General features: G+C 42.7%; 1 protein-coding gene across 1 annotated transcript in view; it reads left to right on the forward strand.

The window, feature by feature from the left end:
- The window catches only part of Wdr93 (WD repeat domain 93), a 44662-nt gene that overhangs the window by 4595 nt on the left and 22760 nt on the right, over positions 1 to 17307 (forward strand). Inside the window, exons 2-7 of the mRNA XM_060367406.1 lie at positions 4772 to 5118; positions 5678 to 5870; positions 7829 to 7893; positions 12250 to 12328; positions 14704 to 14819; positions 16864 to 16899. Of these exons, the coding sequence (XP_060223389.1) occupies positions 4807 to 5118; positions 5678 to 5870; positions 7829 to 7893; positions 12250 to 12328; positions 14704 to 14819; positions 16864 to 16899 (801 nt within the window). The 5' untranslated portion in view covers positions 4772 to 4806. The remainder of the gene's footprint in view (positions 1 to 4771; positions 5119 to 5677; positions 5871 to 7828; positions 7894 to 12249; positions 12329 to 14703; positions 14820 to 16863; positions 16900 to 17307) is intronic.

Raw genomic sequence — 17307 nt, forward strand, 5'->3', positions numbered from 1 at the left:
AGAACATTCAATCTATTTCCCATACTTGGATATTGTAAGTGGAGCTATAAATAGTTACACACAAGTTTTGTGTGAATATAGGTTTTTTTTTAATTTCTAGGGCTTGTTGATATAGTATGTGTATTTGTAACTGTAAAATGCACTGTCAGATTGTTTTTCTAGGTGGTGTACTATTTTCTGTTCTTAACAGCAACATAAAAAACATGCAAAAGCTGAGAGCTTATGTGGTGAGACCACACCACAGGGCAAAGATAGACACTGGAAAATGGCATGTGTTTTTGAAACCTTAAAGCCTACCCCACATAATACACTTCCTCCGACAAGGCCACACCTCCTAATCCTTCGCAAGCAGTTTCACCAGTTGGGAACTTAGCATTCAAAAATATGAGCCTTTGTGAGCCATTCTCATTCAAACCACTGCATTCAACTCCCTGGCCACCATAGGTTTGTAGCCATATCATAATGCAAAATACATTTAGTCCAACTTCAAAATCTTCATAGTCTTTCACGTCTCAACAGTTTAAAAGTCCAAAGTGTTTGAGACTAAAGGCAATATCTTAATTGTAACTCCCTGTAACAGCAAAAATCAACTAAATATTTCCAACATACAATGGCACAAAATATACATTATATTACAAAAGGGAGGAAAGAGACACAGGGAGGAAATATTGGACCAAAACAAGAACAGAAGCCAGCAGGGAAAACTCCAAATCTTGTAACACTGTGTCTGATGTCAAAGGGCCCATCAGATTGCCAACTCCTTTTAGTATTGTTTACTGGGACACACTTCTCTCTCTTGGACTGACTCCACTCCCTTTATGTAGCTCTCCCTGGCAGACATCCCACAGCGCCGGCGCCTCCAGCATCTTGGGGTCTCCGATCCCAAGGCTTCACTTGTACAGTGTCATGCAGTGGCCTCCCTAGGCCTTCTTTAGGGACTCCCCTTCCACATGTCTGGCCATAATAGTTTTCCTTAACAGCAGAGGAAGATGCCACATCCCCTTTACTTCCGTAGCTTCTTAAATCTAAAGCCTGAACCAGGTGGCCGAGGCTTCTAAGATCTGCTTCCTTCTTGGGATGAACCTGGCCCCTTCCTTGAATTACATTTACATACATTTTCCTTTGTTGGTGCTTTATTGGAACAGACAATTCCTTAGGCCTTTTCACAACTCGCAGGATTACCTGGTCTCACCCTAAGGCACTACTCCCTTTATTCTATTTCTCTTTGTCTCTTCAAATACAAACTAAGGCTCCAACATTAAATTTCCTGATGCTCCTTTTCTCCTCAGATTGTACATTTTGTATTTTTTTCTCTACTTGCACTTTTTCATTGTATACCTGCATATGAGTAATTACCAATTACTCATAAGATAGAGTCAATACTAGGCTGTCTTGAAATCTCCTCTGCCAATGAAATTTTCAAAAATTCTACTCTTCAGTATAGCTTCAGGCAGGTTCTTGAGACAAGGGCAAGACAACAGGTACATTCTTCTATTATAAGGATGTTCTCTAGCCCAGTTGCTAATATTGTTCCCCTCTGATACCTCTTGAGCTGGGCCTCCATAGTTCATATCACTCTCGGCACTACTGTCTCCCAAGGATGATACATTAGACCTCACTTATGGCATTTGACTACTTTTCTAGTCCAAATTCTCAATGTCTTCCATATTTCTCCCCCAAACCAGGATGGTCAGGCCTGTTATAACAAACCACAACAGTGTTTTCTATTTTTTTCCTATCTACTTAATCTACAATAGAGAAGAATTTTGTCTTTTTTTTTTTTTTCCTTTTGGTAGAGGACAGATCTTATTATGTAAACCAGGCTAGCCACTTACTTAAGAGATCTCTTGCCTTTGCCTCCCTAGTTCTGGGATTAAAGGCATGTACTGGGGGCTGGAGAGATAGCTCACCAGTTAAGAGCACTTGTTCTTCTAGAGGAGTCGGGTTTGGTTTCCAGCACCCAAATGACATCTCACAACCATCTAAAACTCCAGTTCCAGGGGAAGGGATGCCATCTTCTGCCCTCCACAAGCAGCTGGCATGCATGTGGCACACATATATATGTTCAGGCAACACACACACACACATACACACACAAATAGGAATAAATAAATCTTTAAAGGCATGCACTTTCATGCCTAGCAATTACAACTCTTTGCTTGATAACTCTGATATCTGCAACAATTCTGAATTGGGTTTAATTCTTTAATATTTCTCTTTATTTTGGCTTATATTCCTGACTCTCCATACACTAGAGATTTTTTTTTATTGTATTTCAAACATTGATAATTTCACATCATTAGATGCTGGGTTTTTCAATCTTCTTATTAGCCTATATTAAAAATGCTGGATTTTGTGTTCTTATTTAATTTTAATTCATGATCATAAATTCGACTGCAATTCACCTAGGACATGGAGGGAAATAAAGATAACATGGAACTCAAAGACCTGTAGCAAGGTCCGAAAGCTCATGGGATATTGTGAGTAAATGGGGGTATTGGAGGCTGGTTAAGATGCACAGGTCAAAGTATCAAGAGTTCCTTAAATCCCAGAACTCAGGAGGCAGGTGAATCTCTGTGAGTTTAAGGCCAACCTGATCTACCTAGAAAGTTCCAGGACATCCAGGGCTACATAGTGATACACTGTCTCAAAAAACAACAGTGACAACAAACTACCAGAACTGCCCACAATTGCCAGTGGTGATCCTGCTGATATTATCTTTCTTGGACCCCAAGTACTCTATGGTTTTCATTCTTCACCTTTCCAAAAACCATGGCTTGCCATCCAAACACTCAGTTTACAGTGCAGAAGGAAAATGGAACTATTTGTGTTTGGTCCAGCATTCACCATGGGCAAGATGCTAGGACTGTATGCTTTAAGATGAAGGTCTCATCCTCAGATATTTCCCCCCAGAGACTTTGTTCCAGTGCCATTATGGTGTGTGAAGTCACCCTAATGGATTATCAATCATGGGATATCAATTGTGGAATAACCCTATGAAAAGAGGAGCACATATAAATCAGTCTTTCTCTTTGGTTCTCAGAGCATGAAGATTTCCTGGTGTTTTGGTATTGTCTGCAAACAAAGGAAACACAAGCCAAGGGCTGGCCATCAGCCTGGATGTTGAAGAATGCAATGGGGTTTGACAATAGCCAACAGTAAACAGCTACAGGGGACAATGGTGTTTGCAAAGTGACACTGGATTTTTAATTTTGTTTTGTTTTGTATTCTTGTAAATGTTCTTAAGCTTTGTTCTGAGATGGAGTTAAGTTGCATAAAGGCAGTTTTGTTTTTCATATTCTAATACATCATTCCATATGAGTGATACTGGCGCAATATTTGTTCTTGGGCTTATTTTTCCACTACCAACTCTCGATCCTTCTGATGTTCTACCCACTGTCCCTAACTACTGAGATTATCTAGTCTGGTTAAAGAAACCACATTTTTTCCTGGCTGTGAATGAATTAGCTTAGTGTCCTCACTAATGCCCTCAAGTGGTCCTTGCCTGAGCATCAGCTAGCCTTGTCCCTCCTGTACTGGAAGCATCACATATGTACTCAAGCATGTAGGGAAAGACCGTGATAGCAGCTGGAGCTCTATAGGATTTGCATAGACCATAGCCACTTTATCAATATAAGACCATACTACCCTGAGTTTAGCATAAACTGCCTCCCAATTTCCTCATTAAATGCTTTTTGAAACGATGACAGTGAGCTGGCTGTAGTGGCACACTCCTTCAATCCCAGCACTCGGTGGCAGAGACAGGTAGATCTCTCTGAGTTCAAGGCCAGCCTGGGCTATAAAGTGAGTCCAGGACAACCAAGGCTACACAGAGAAAAACAAAGACAAACAAAACAACCCCCCCCCAAACCTATGCCAGTGGCTGGTGTGATGGCTCACTGGGTAAAGGCACTTGCCACCAAGCCTTCTGACCTGAGTTAAATTTCTGGGACTCACATGGTGGAACGAGAGAACTAACTCTTGAAGGTGTTCCCTGAACCCACACATGCACTATGACACACACATGCACTATGGCACACACACCCACACACCCACAAATAAACAGAAAAATGTAATAAAAACAATGACATTTGAAATCCCTTTACACAGAATTGTACACAGCTTTAAAGCTTTTGAAATTCAAATTATTCTATCCCTTCCTATAGGCTTGTGCTTTACATATAAAGATATATAGAGAAGAGCTGCTAAGTTTTAAATACTTTGGAAATATCTAATTATTCTAATTTTGTAGGGTTTTTAGTCAGTATTCTGTCCACCTCACAGACATTTCTGTAGACTTTCAAAGAGTCAAGGCATGGGGCCTATCACACCAATGAAACTGCTGAAGCAACAGGCTGCCCCCCAAAGATTGGCAATGCTGAGCTGCATCTGTTTGGGCCTGAGGGAAGAGAAACCAGGAGACTCAGTGGCTTGAACAGAGCCATTTTCAAAGGCAGACAACCAGGGAAAGGTATTAGCCGTGAATGGATTCCTTTTGGAACAAAAGATGGTTACTTGTCCTATCAGGAGTTGAAGAAAGACAACAAAGTGCCACATTCTTTCATCACAGTTCACATCATCTTGGGTTAGCCTGGGAGATATCTGTCCCCTCTGGTACCCTTATGAATATGAAGATCCCAGAATATGGTAGCACCCCTAAAATACATAAGAAAGTCCAGGCTGAGACAGTTCCCATAGGATGCTGTGCTAGACAAGGTTAACTTCTTGTTTATGTTTTTCTACAAGTCTCTCTGCTCACTTTGCTTCCTAGCTTTTAGTTCCCAGAAGTTCTCAGTACCACCTGCTATGATGTCACCCTTCAAAGGAAGTCAGGCTCAGAAGCAAAGGATGTCAAGGATGTCTGTGTTTATCAAGGGACCATTGGAGATTCCATCTCCAACAGAGACAGACTGGCCTAAGGATGATGAAAAGGATTTTGTCTTCCTGGACATTGATCGAGAACTGGATTCCCTGCCTCAGCCTTACCGAATGATCAACAAGGTGCTGAACCAACTGTTTGACCAGTCATGGGAAGTTATTGAAGAGAGAGAAGCTTTAAGGGAAATTGAGAAAAACCGGGTCCTGCCTACCATCTACCCTCCAGTTACAGAAATCCAGGTACAAACAGGAGCGCCTGATTTTCACTTGTGTTATAAAAATGCCTGATTCAGGGAGGGAAGGAATTCCTACTGAGCTGTCCATCAGTAATACAGATGCATTTCTGAGAGACAGTAAGCATGCTGCTATTGGTCCAAAAAGATCTGGCAGTGGGAAGTGACGTGTTATGGTCAACTGAAGATTATACAAATGCTTTTTATGTTGTGTTATTGACACTAAAAGGCTTCGTTAATGTATGAGTCCCCCTCAACACTTGGCAACTGAGAACCGTCAGTGATCTAGCTGTTGTTCTCCCCACAGAACGCTAGGCTGAATGAATAAAGCAGGAGACCTGTGGTCATGCTCATGTTCAGAAAAGAGATGGAGTCCAACCTCTGCTCTCTCTGGCTGCCTCTCCCGAAGTGCAATGCTGAGGGCGAGCATTTTCTACAGGCACATGTTGGGCAGCGAGTTGTCTAGGAAGAGCCCTGCCCCTTTTTGAAAAGTTAGCTCAGATGGCCTGATGGCATTGACAGCTGAAAATAATTAGCTTTGTCTCTCTGTGTGCATGTTTTCCCAGATCAACCAAATGCCTGGCGGTATGGCTGTTTCACAAGACTATCTGTTTATTGGAGGAGCCAAAGGATTCTCAATCTATAATCTGGAAAATTTCAAAAGAATATATGTTTGGGAGAAGTTTAAGGTGGACGTTGTCTCCATCTGGGCCACAGATTTGGGGAATGAAGTGCTTATTGTTCCTGTGGATGAAATGGGTATTTGTTGTTCTTCATTTTTAGATTAATTTATAGGTATTTAGAGACTGGTATTCAGTTTAATCTCTTTTCCAAGTATAAGGACAGTAAGGCACGGCAAGCTCTCTCTGCTCATGTAGTCATAACTACTATCTACCTGCGTGAAAGTAAGGTGTGCCAAGCCTAGTGTAGCATTTTTCATATAGTAGTCCATTTGGTTTTTCACCTGTCCAAGGGAAGTACAGTTGGCAGTCGATCATTGTCCTGTTTGGAAGAGACATCTTGAAGCATAAAGGTTAAATCATTTCCTTGAGGTAAATAGAAATAAGTGGCACAAGGACATTTCAAACCAGGCAGTGTAGCCCCAAAGTTCACATCCTTCCAGCCCTCAGAGCCCTGCTCCCCAGCTGCCACTGCTCCACCCACACAGGTGTACTGATATACCCTCAGGAATGTTGAAAAAGTCAAAACCGAAGGGGAGTGAGGGGGAGAGAGAGGCAAGGGGGTACAGCTTTTTTCATTTAAGAGAGAAATTCTGGCTAGGCATGGTGGCACACACCTATAATCCCAGCACTCAGGGAGGCAGAGGCAGGTGGATCTGAGTTTGAGGGCAGCCAGGTCTACAAAGCAAGTCCAGGACAGCCAAGGCTACACAGAGAAAGCCTGTCTCAAACAAACAAACAAACAATAAAGAAAGAGGGCTGGCAGGATTGCCTGCTGTGAAGAGGGGCTTTAGTTCAATCATGCTGTATTCAATCCCCAGGACTCACTTGGCGGAAGAAGGGAACTGACTCCTGCGACTTGTCCTCTTAACTGCCGCCTGCATGAGTGGCATGAGCGCCCCCCTCTAAAAATAAATATAACATTTTTAATTTCTCTAAACGGGGAGGGGAAGACAACAGACATAATGTTGAATAGCAGCTCATATATGTAACCCAGCATTTGCAAGGCAAAAGCAAGAGGCCCAGGAGTTCAAGGTCATCTTCAGCTACATCCGGATTTGGGGGCCATCCTGAATTACAGGAGAGCCTGTCTCAATTATCCTTTCTACCAAAAAGACTTAATGATAGAACGTATTTATGGTGAGGAGAACATGCTGGGCAATGTGGGTGATGATGATTCCTTTCTACATCATATGCCTGGGTGCATCCTTGAGAAGAATAGTAAGGGAATGAGGTGTCAGGGCTTGTGATTTGAAGCACATTTTAACACCCACAGGTTTGGTATACCTGGAGAATATCTGTGGAGGACACAGGAGGACTTTAGGCAAAAGAAAAAGCCACATTCATTATGGTCCATTATATAAATGGTTTCATATCTGTGTTACTTTCTTTTGATGAATTTGAAGGTAGATTGCCTTGATGTCCCTTGCACAGTCAGTGTCATGGAATAGCTTTCCCATGAATCTTTATTGAGATGGATTGGAATTTCACCCAGAGTGAGCAGAATGCCTTTATGTGATCTGTCTATATCATGGGTGCAAAGGTAGGTTATAAGTAACTGGGAGGCATGTAAAGGAATGTAAGAAGTCATGGTAGGTGACAATCACGTCCTGAATTCAACAGAATTAACTGCACGGGGCACCCTAGTGGGTTAAGGCACATGGAAAGGTGAGGGAAGATCCTTTCTCTCAAAGGAGTTTATGAACCCAACACATTTACAGCCAACATTTGTACCAGTGCAAAGAAATGGGGGATGATGGCCAGAGTAGGGGGCTAGGGATGCAGAATGGACTGCTATGGCTGGCGTGCTTACAAGAAACTTCCAGAAAATGTGGGTAACACTAGCTAAGTAGGAGAGGACTGGGAAGAGGAACAAACTGAATATTTCACAGTAAGGTGAGAGACTGGGAGACCAGGAGCAGCATAGGCCACGCGGGGGCTGTAAAGCAAGGACAGGCTGGTAAGTTTAGAGTCAGATACTACGCCCCAATCCTTCCTGGCTCCCTGGTCTCACAGTCTCTTGTCTTTCTGTTTCAGGTATTGTCAGATTTTTTTACTTGTATAAAGACAGCCTTTTTCTCATCAAAGCCATCAATGAAATGGTGAGTTCCTGTTCTCTCACCCTTAGCTGGGGGACATCGAATGGGTAATGCAAAGCACTCCTCATAAAAGACTTGTGTCTAGGATGTAAGAAGCTATAGCAAATCAAACCCATACTAAAACCAAACAGGGCTGAGATGGCTCAGTAGGGAAAGTTGCCTTGCAGCAAAGCCTGATGACCAGTGGCCTGAGTCCCTTTCCTAGGACCTACATGGTGGAAGGAGAGAACAGAATTCTAAAAATTGTCCTCTGACCTCCACACTCAGGCTGACACACACACACACATACACACACACACACAGTTCTAAAGTTACTTCTTCTAGCACTGAAAGTTTTATTCATGTGACTTCTTTAAAATGGCATTCATACCAGTTGTCAAGTGAGGGTGGGAAAGGAGGCAGAGTGGGAAAAGGGGAAGGAATTCCCCTCTATTGGTAATAAAGCTCTAGATTTATCCAACTGGGCATTTCATAACCTCCAGAGACTCGTGTTCCTTAAAAATTGTGTACCACTTTTAAAAAACAGTCTAGCTCCGAGGGATGCTGGTGTGGGCTGTCATCATTTTCCTCCAGTGGTGTCGGCAGTGTGCTTGATGTGGACTTTTTTTTTTCCAGACAGTTGTTGCAAACCACCTCCATCTTGTGGCTGGAACATTAATCTTCTCGAACCTGCTGATGCCACAGCCTCTAGTAATTTTTAAATTACTTTTAATAATAACTCTCCCGGATTTTTAAAAACACCTTCCTTCTGTGAGACTTTCTGGCCCAGGTGGGAGGGGGCTGCCATAGAGTATAGTGGAGAAATGGCAGTGACTGACCCAGAGCTCTCACAGATGAGGAAAACATAGGAGGAAGCAGGATCTCTGGAGGAATAAGGAAATGAACCCCATGCCAAGGAAGACTCCACTAAAGCTCTAACAGTCTACAAATGCCAGCTGCTATGGCAACTGAGCAGCCAGTTGATGTTTGTGAGGCAGGGTGAAGCTCTTGGAGATTCACGGTGGTCAACAAGATGAGATGAGAGTTTTGCCTGAGGGCATGTCTGATGAGGGAGTACCACCTCTCACTAAGGGATGTGATAGGATGCCAGCAGTTCCCAGAGAGCCTTAGAACCCAGCCATCAAGATGCCCAAGGCGCAGCATGTATGTGTACATGTATGTGTGCATGTATGTGCAGATGGGTGTTCATCTATGTGGATGCCAAAAGAAGACTTTTGGTGTTTCCTCAGTCACTTTCCATCTTAGTTTTTGGCAGAGGATCTCACTAAATCTGTTGCTACTAATTTGACTAGACTGGCTGGGGAAACAAGCTCGGGTCTTCCTTTCTCCACCTCCCCAGCACCAGGATGACAGGCACGTGCTGCTACACTCAACTTATCATCCCATCATTAAATTTATGCTCTGACATAATTATATCCAACTTTTTATATAAATCCTAGGGATCCGAACTCAGGTCCTCATGCCTGCATGGCAAGCACTTTGCCAACCAACCCATCTTGGACTTTGGGGACTTTGTTTGTTTTTGTTTTTGTTTTGTTTTTTTGTTTTTTGTTTTTTTTTTTTTAATTTTTTTATTTTATTTTATTTTTTTTTATCAGTTACATTTTATTAACTCTGTATCCCAGCCGTGTCCCGATCCCTCATTCCCTCCCAGTCCCTCCCTCCCTCCCTCCCTCCCTCATCTCCACCGTGCCCCTTTCCAAGTCCACTGATGGGGGGGACCTCCTCCCCATTCATCTGATCCTGTTTTATCAGGTATCTTCAGGACTGGCTGCAAAGCCCTCCTCTGTGGCCTAACAGGACTGCTCCTCCCTTCGGGGGTGGGGAGACCAAAGAGCCAGTCATCGAGTTCCTGTTAGAAATAGTCCCTGTTCCCCTCACTTTGGGAAACCAATTGGTTACTGAGCTACCACAGGCTACATCTGAGTGGAGGTTCTAGGTTATATCCATACATGGTCCTTGGTTGAATGTCAGTCTCAGAAAAGACCCTGTGCCCAGATATATTTGGTCCTTGTGGAGCTCCTATCCTTTCCCCATCAGACTAACTCCCCTTCTTTCTTATGATTCCCTGTACTCTGCCAAAGGTTTGGTCATGAGTCTTTGCTTTGAAAACACTGCTAGTTAGAGTCTTTCAGATGCGCTCAGTAGACTCCTGTCATACGTTCAATGCACATCCCATCTGTCTTGTTTTTGTTTTTTGAAGTAGGGTATGGTGGTTTGAATAGGAATGCCCCCCATAGACTCATGTGTGTGAATACTTGGCCCATAGAGAGTGGCACTACTAGGAGGTGTGGCCTTGTTGGAGGAAGCGTGTCACTGTAGGGATGGGTTATGAGGTCTCCTACGCTCAGGCTACACAGAATCTCCTTCTGTTGCCTGTGTATCAAGATATTGAACTCTCAGCTCCTGCAGCACCGTGTCTGCCTGCATGTCACCATGGTCACTACCATGATGATAATGGACTAAACCTCTGAAACTGTAAGCCAGGCCCAGTTAAGTGTTTTCGTTTATAAGAGTTGCCTTCATCATGATGTCTCTTCATAGCAATGACACCCTAATTAAGACACAGGGTCTCTCTTTGTTGACATGCCAACCTTAGAACTCATGGTGTAGACCAAGCCAGCCTTGAACTTTTAGAAATCCATCTGCCTGTGCCTCCAGAGTGCTGGGATTAAAGGTTTGTACCACCATGCCTGGTGGGCTTTGTTTTGATTGTGATGTGAACATACCAATTGTGAAAGATGTTAATATCCTCTACAAGGTGATTGAAGGAACTGAAAAACAGGCTAGTTATTAGCTGTTGCTTAGGAATTAATAATTTGGGTTTAAATAAATATTAGCAATGTGTTGGGTTTTGTTGAATGAGTATTAGTAATTGATATTGATTCATATTATTAGTAATGCAGCCCACAAAAACATGATGTCAACAGGATTTGGAAGGTAATAAATACAACTAAAATTGTGATGTCACAATGCAACATCATGATGACATAATAAGGCTTCTTGTCACAAAGGAGCTGTAATGTTACAATACAGCTTTCTGGTGGTGCAGTGGAGGTTTGTTGACTCACAATGCAATACTACAGGTTAGTGCAGTTTAGTGATGTCAGGAAGCATCATTGTGATGGCATAAAGAAACATTTTAATAGCGCAATGCAAATTGTCCAATGTGACAGCACAATTAAGCAACATGATGTCATTTTGGGGCAATATGGTGTCACAGTGGAGTGTATGATGTTATATCATTGTGTGACAAAATTGAACATTGCAATGGCAGAATGCAGAATTATGATGTCTAAATGCAAAATCGTGATGGCACAGTGCAGCATTCTGAAGACACAGTGTAGCACTGAGGTGGCTCAGTGAAACATTTGATGACACAATAGAGCATTATCTTGTCACAGTGCAGCACTGTGGTGGCACAGTACAGTATTATGACAGACGTGGAGCATTGTGACATTATAAGGAGCATTAAGGATTTTTAGAATAGAGAATTGTGGTGTCACAGTGTGGCATTGTGATGTCACTAGGAATTATTGTGTTGACACAATTCAGCACTTTGAGGTAATAGTGCTGCACTATGATGCCACAATTGAGCATTTTGATGTCATGGTGAAGCTATATGCTACAGCGCAATGGAGCCTTGTACTGGCACAGTGGAGCATTTTGATGGCCACATGGGGGACTCATTAGGTCACTCTCTTTTTTTTTAATTTTTAAATTTATTACAATTTATTCACTTTGTATCCCAGCTGTAGCCCCCACCCACATCCCCCCATCCCTCCCTTTCTTTTTGTATGTTTGAAAATCTCTTTAGTAAATTGATAGATATTAAGTTATATAAATAAAAATTGTTTACTCTTTAAACAAATTAGGGAGCTCACGGACATAACTGCTCTAGCCACCTGATTTTGTTGGTTGTTCTCAAGCTCCTTCAAGGGGTAGCATACCTATCCCCCAGCCTTTCTCAGCTGGCCCCAAATTGGAGGATCTTTTATTCCTAGGTCACCTCCAAGCTGGACTATAGCTTGTCTGCTATAGTCTAGACAAGCACCAGTTTTTACTGTCATATAGAACTTATTTTAACTCAGCTGAAAAACAGTACAGCATCAACCTTAGGGTTTGCCCTGATGGCATTCAGTGACCCACAAAGAGTTAAGGCTAAAGCAAGTTCCATTTCTTCACATGCCGTCTTGTCCAATTCCTATACGCAAACAGGAAGTATGAACTGCTGTGAGGCATCTTGCCATTGCAAGCTTCTGGAAGACCCCTGTCCTGCTGTGATCTACAGGACCCCTGCCATGTGCTCCTCCCTATTTAGTGGACCACATTCACTCTGCTGGCATCTCTTCTTTTCAGGATGATGTCACCAAGCAAAGCACCTGTTTGAAGATGGAGTTCTCTCAGGGCGGTGACTATGCAGCTTTCCTCCTCCAAGGCAAGGGCGCCCAAAAGCTGTGAGGGAGGTTTGGATTTGTGACTCTTCCAGACTTTCACTGTAGACCTTTCATTTAGAAATAACTTCAGATTTAGACATGTGTGGTGTTTCACACCTATAAACCTAGCACCAGGGAGGCTCAGGCAGAAGGATCATGAGTATAAGGCTACAGAATGAGACCTTGTCTCAAAAATAAAAAACAAACAAAATAACTTTCAGTATAAAGAATAGCAAGAGCTGGAGAGGTGACTCATAGGTTAGAGCCCTAGCTGTTCTTTCAGAGGGCTGGGGTTTGATCCCAGCACCCACAGTCAGCTCACAATCCTCTGTAACTGCAGCTCCAGGGCATCAGACCACCTCTCCTGGGCACTGCATGCTGGTAATATGCAGATATACATGGGGGCAAAATAGCCATATGTGGAAAATACATTTTTTAAAAAACAGAAGAGTAGCAAAGCCAGTAGATAGTTCCTCTGCATTCTCCACTGATCCCCACCTTTAACCTGATGGTGTGGGTGTGGAAACAAAGACAGAAACAGTAATACTGCGTCACCAACTAACCCCTGCTGGCCAGATTTCCCATCACTTCATCCTTTTTTTTTTTCCCTTGCTATTTTTTTTTCCTGCTTGCCTTAGGCAAGGATAGAATATCACATTGAGTCATATGTCACCCTAGCATACTCCTGTGACAGCTCCTTGGTCATTACTTGGTTTCCATTATCTTGACTTTTTTTTTTTTTTTCTTCTCAGGAGAACCAACCAGGTAGCCATGCCCTTCACTTCAGTTTGTCTGCCTTTTCCCTCATGGTTCATCCAAGGCTAAGGATTTAGGGGGAAGCTAGCATAGGACAGGCACTGTCTCAAGAACTGTGTGGACTCAGGTTGACCCACTTTTGCTTTTATTAGCCTAGATCACAGGCTCCTTCAGGCTGGCGCTAAAATCCTGCGCTCAAGTAATCCTCCTGCCTCAACCTCCAGAGCTGTCACGTCAGGTCTATACTACCATGCCTAGCTTAGTTTTTAGTTTTTCCTTTCTGTCCCCTGTAAGGTACAAGTCACTAAGTCTAGACAATAAGAAAGGTGATTTACGTGTCTCCTGGAGGCAGGAGAATCAAAGACTGTGCCAAAGCGTTTTTGTGATTATTAGACGTTTGGGGGAGGCTACTTTGAGAAGATGCAGACATCTCAGCTCTCCTTAAAGTTTACCCTCCGATCTTGGGCCTGTTGTCCCCTCCTAACAGCTACAGCTACGCCTGTGTCAACAAAACACACTTTATTCAAATGCTTGGTAGTTTGTTTTCCAGCCTGTAAACATTTGGACATGTTTTATATGAGCCTGGATCTGCACTTTTTTTTTTTCCCTCAAATGTTGGAGGAGCATAGAGATTTTATAGTGCTTTTTGTGTCAAAGGACATGTTGGGGGCTGAAGAGATGGCTCAGCAGTTAAAAGCACTGATTACTCTTTCAGAGAACACAGGATTGATTCCCAGCATCAAGATGGCAGCTCACAACCTTATATAACTCTAGTTCCAAAGGATCTAACACCTTCTTCTGGCCCCTGGAGGCACCAAGCACATACATGATGTACAAATATAAATGCAGGCAAAACATTCATGTAGTCACATTCTTGGGCTCATATAACAAAGCACCACAAAACAGGTAGCTTACGATGATAGGCATTTATTTCCTTATGGTTCTTACGATGATAGGCATTTATTTCCTTATGGTTCTGCGAACCAGAAGTGTGAAATTACATTGTCCAGATGATTATATTTTAAATGAACCACTGAGGCAGGATCCCATTCCACAGGAGAACAGCCTTTCCCAAATGGGTCAGTATTCAGAACAGGAGCCCAGCCTGTTCTTGTGATGAGAGCATTCCACAGCCTCGCACAGATCATCATCTCAAATGCTGGCCAGAAGAATTCTTTGGGGTCTGTCCCCATCCCAACTTTTCCTTTGCCCTAAGCCTCTCTAGCTATGCTTACATGTGCCACCTTCTTCCCGTAGGTGGTGGCAATGTCAGCTCTAGGGCAGAATGTCAGTAAAACCCAACTATTTGCAACATAGAAAACAAGGGGCGTAGCAGATAACAGTTTGATCAAAAATTGTTGTAACAGTGTTGTGTTAGAATCCCCTGATGCCATTAGGTAGCAGTCGTCTGAGGGGTCAACTCTCCAGGCAAACATTGCTTGGGAAGTGAGGGCTTGCAATAACCATTGCTTCAGTTTATGTAAACCTCCCTTCACAGGTACCTACTGCAGAGGTTCTGGGTCTCCGGGCCAGCACTTCTGAGAAGACAGACATTGTTAAGCTGAAACTTGCCGCCTGTTAGCAGTTACTCAATGCTTGCTTGTATGGTTTCCCAATGCAGGAGCTGGGGAGATTTGGCTGGAAGTGTATAAGTTGCCCAAGGAGACTTGGCTAAAGGAAGCGGAGTTCCCCCAATTAGGTCCAAGTCAGAAGAAAAAAACCAAACAGGTGCCAACGGTAGGAAACATCTTTTTTTTAAAATCAAAACTTTTCCTCTCTACCCTTTGCCCAAATCTAGCCTAAATTCTCCATGGAACTAGCAAGGCCACTGGAGGTTTGACAGATGGCAACAGAAACGGTGGACTGTCTCCAGTAGGTAAATTATTAGTAAGTAGAGATGTCTTGAGTAGCCAGAAGTTCAGAGCTTCTCTTGACTTAGATTTACCATCCCTGAGACTGCACCTAGACATTTCTTGTGGGAGGTTAGTGCCTTTTACTCTGATTCCCGCCTCACAGATAACTTTTCCCAATCATGGTCTGAAATAATTCTTGAATGTCCCATGTTCTACTAAGTTTCCCGGAGTGTGACGTATCCTTTGTTTTTCTTAGTAGGGAGCAACTTAACTATTTTAGTTGGCTTGAGATCTAATTCCTCAGAAAATATTAAAGCTTATTTTACGTATGTATATAACATACATGTATTAGTTTTCACTTTAAAATCAACTAATATTGAGCACTCCATTTAAAACATACTGTGTTAATCCAGGCAGTGGTGGTGTACGCCTGTCATCACAGCACTCAGGAGGCAGAGGCAGGCAAATCTCAGTGAGTTCAAGGCCATATTGCACACAAAGTAAGTTCTAGGACAGCCAGGGCTACACAGAGAAACCTTGTCTCAAAAATCCAAAAACTAAAACAACAAGAAAAACCATATTGTCTTAAGTGTGCTGGAATAGGGAAAGAACTCAGTGGCAGAACACTAGCCTAGCCTGAGCTAGGCATCACACACCCAAACATACCAGGTTAGGTCTAAAAAATAACAAAAAATCAAACCGAACCAAACAAAAAACAAAAATCAAAAAACCGTGGTCTTATTAATACAGGGGCAAAGGCTGAGATGCCCCTCACTGCTGAGCTCACCATAGGATCTCCTCAGTAGGTGACTTCACAGTGCCAAGCCTCCTCTTGCACACTGATGGAATTCTCCAATCACACATCCCTTCTGTCCCTCTTTACACACAGCCCGAGTGTTTAGTTACCCTGATATGTGTGAATGCCTGATGGCTATTCACTATTTTTCATACACTGAGGATCACTTAGCATGTAACAGTAGTTGATGTCTTACTGTAAATTATATTTAGAGTTACTTAAATGTAAATTGTTAGCATCATCACTATATTTTCCAAATCAGAAATATTCACTTTAGGAACACAACACAGGCTAGCTGGTGTGGTGGCTCACCCCTTTAATCCCAGCACTTGGGAGAAAGAGGCAGGTGCATCTCTGTAAGTTCAAAGACAGCCTGGTCTACAGAGTGAGTTCCAGCCAGAGCCACACAGTGAGACCCCATCAGAAGAAAGAAAAGCAACATACACGATATGTCGGTGTGCAGGAACATCACAGGGTGCTCTATACAATTTTAAAAAGAAAAGGAGGGACCTGGAGATCGCTTTGTGGGTAAAGGTACGTGCTAGACAAGGTCCATGCTGAACAACCTGAGTTTAACCCCTGAGACTCACATGGCAAGAGAGAACTGACTCCCACAAGTTGTCCTCTGACCTCAGCAAGCAAACCATGGCACACACAAGGCTCCCTCTTACCAATAAATTAATATAAAATTTATATAAATTAATATAAAATTTATAATTAAATTAAAATTTAATATTTAATTATAACTATAATTTAATATATTAAAAATTAATGAAAATATAATTAAAAAATCAACGTTGATTTTCGTAATCAACGTTTGGTGCCAGTTTGGTGCCCTAACTGTTACACTCGGCTCTACACCCGATTATTAACGATTATTAATGATTATTATTAACGATTATTAAGCGCATCATCATTCTCCAAGCACAGTTTAAGGTCCTGAGGAATGGGGATCAAGTCTTGAAACCCCACAGGCTGTAGGACTGCCCAGATGCCGTTCCTCCATGAATATACTTCCTAAAAGGGGAAGTGGGCCAGGGGGAGGAAAAAAAAAACATTTCTGAAGATATCAGGGCGTCAGCAATATGTATCACACCTTTTGTGAATTCATTTTCCTTTTTCACCCCCTCAGACTCCTGACGTTGCTCCTTTAGAAGGTATGGAAACGGTAAGAAACTTTTAAGACAATCTCCAGAGAGACTTAAGTTACATTTGGAAGGTCGGTACTTGAAGGGAAAAGTGCATTCACTATCAAGTGCGCTGGTAAAGTGTTCTGCTGCCAATGGCCCCGTCCCCCTAGCCTCTCTGTATCTTAATCTTGTATATTACAACTGCTGGAGACAGCCTCAGATCATGTTTTCTGAAGCAGGTTTATTGTAAAGCTAAGGGAACTTAAATTCTAGCCCTGTCACTTACAAAGCCCCTTCAAAGGCCATGGCAGGGTCCCAGGGTCCCCTCTGGCTTTATTTAGCCTTCTACTTTATTAAGGTATGTGTGAATGAGCTGGGCAGTGGTGGCACACACCTTTAGTCTCTTGGAAGGCAGAGGCAGGGGGATCTCTATAAGTTTGAGGCCA

This window comes from Meriones unguiculatus, chromosome 14 (assembly GCF_030254825.1).
Source record: "Meriones unguiculatus strain TT.TT164.6M chromosome 14, Bangor_MerUng_6.1, whole genome shotgun sequence".
NCBI classification, from domain to species: domain Eukaryota; kingdom Metazoa; phylum Chordata; class Mammalia; order Rodentia; family Muridae; genus Meriones; species Meriones unguiculatus.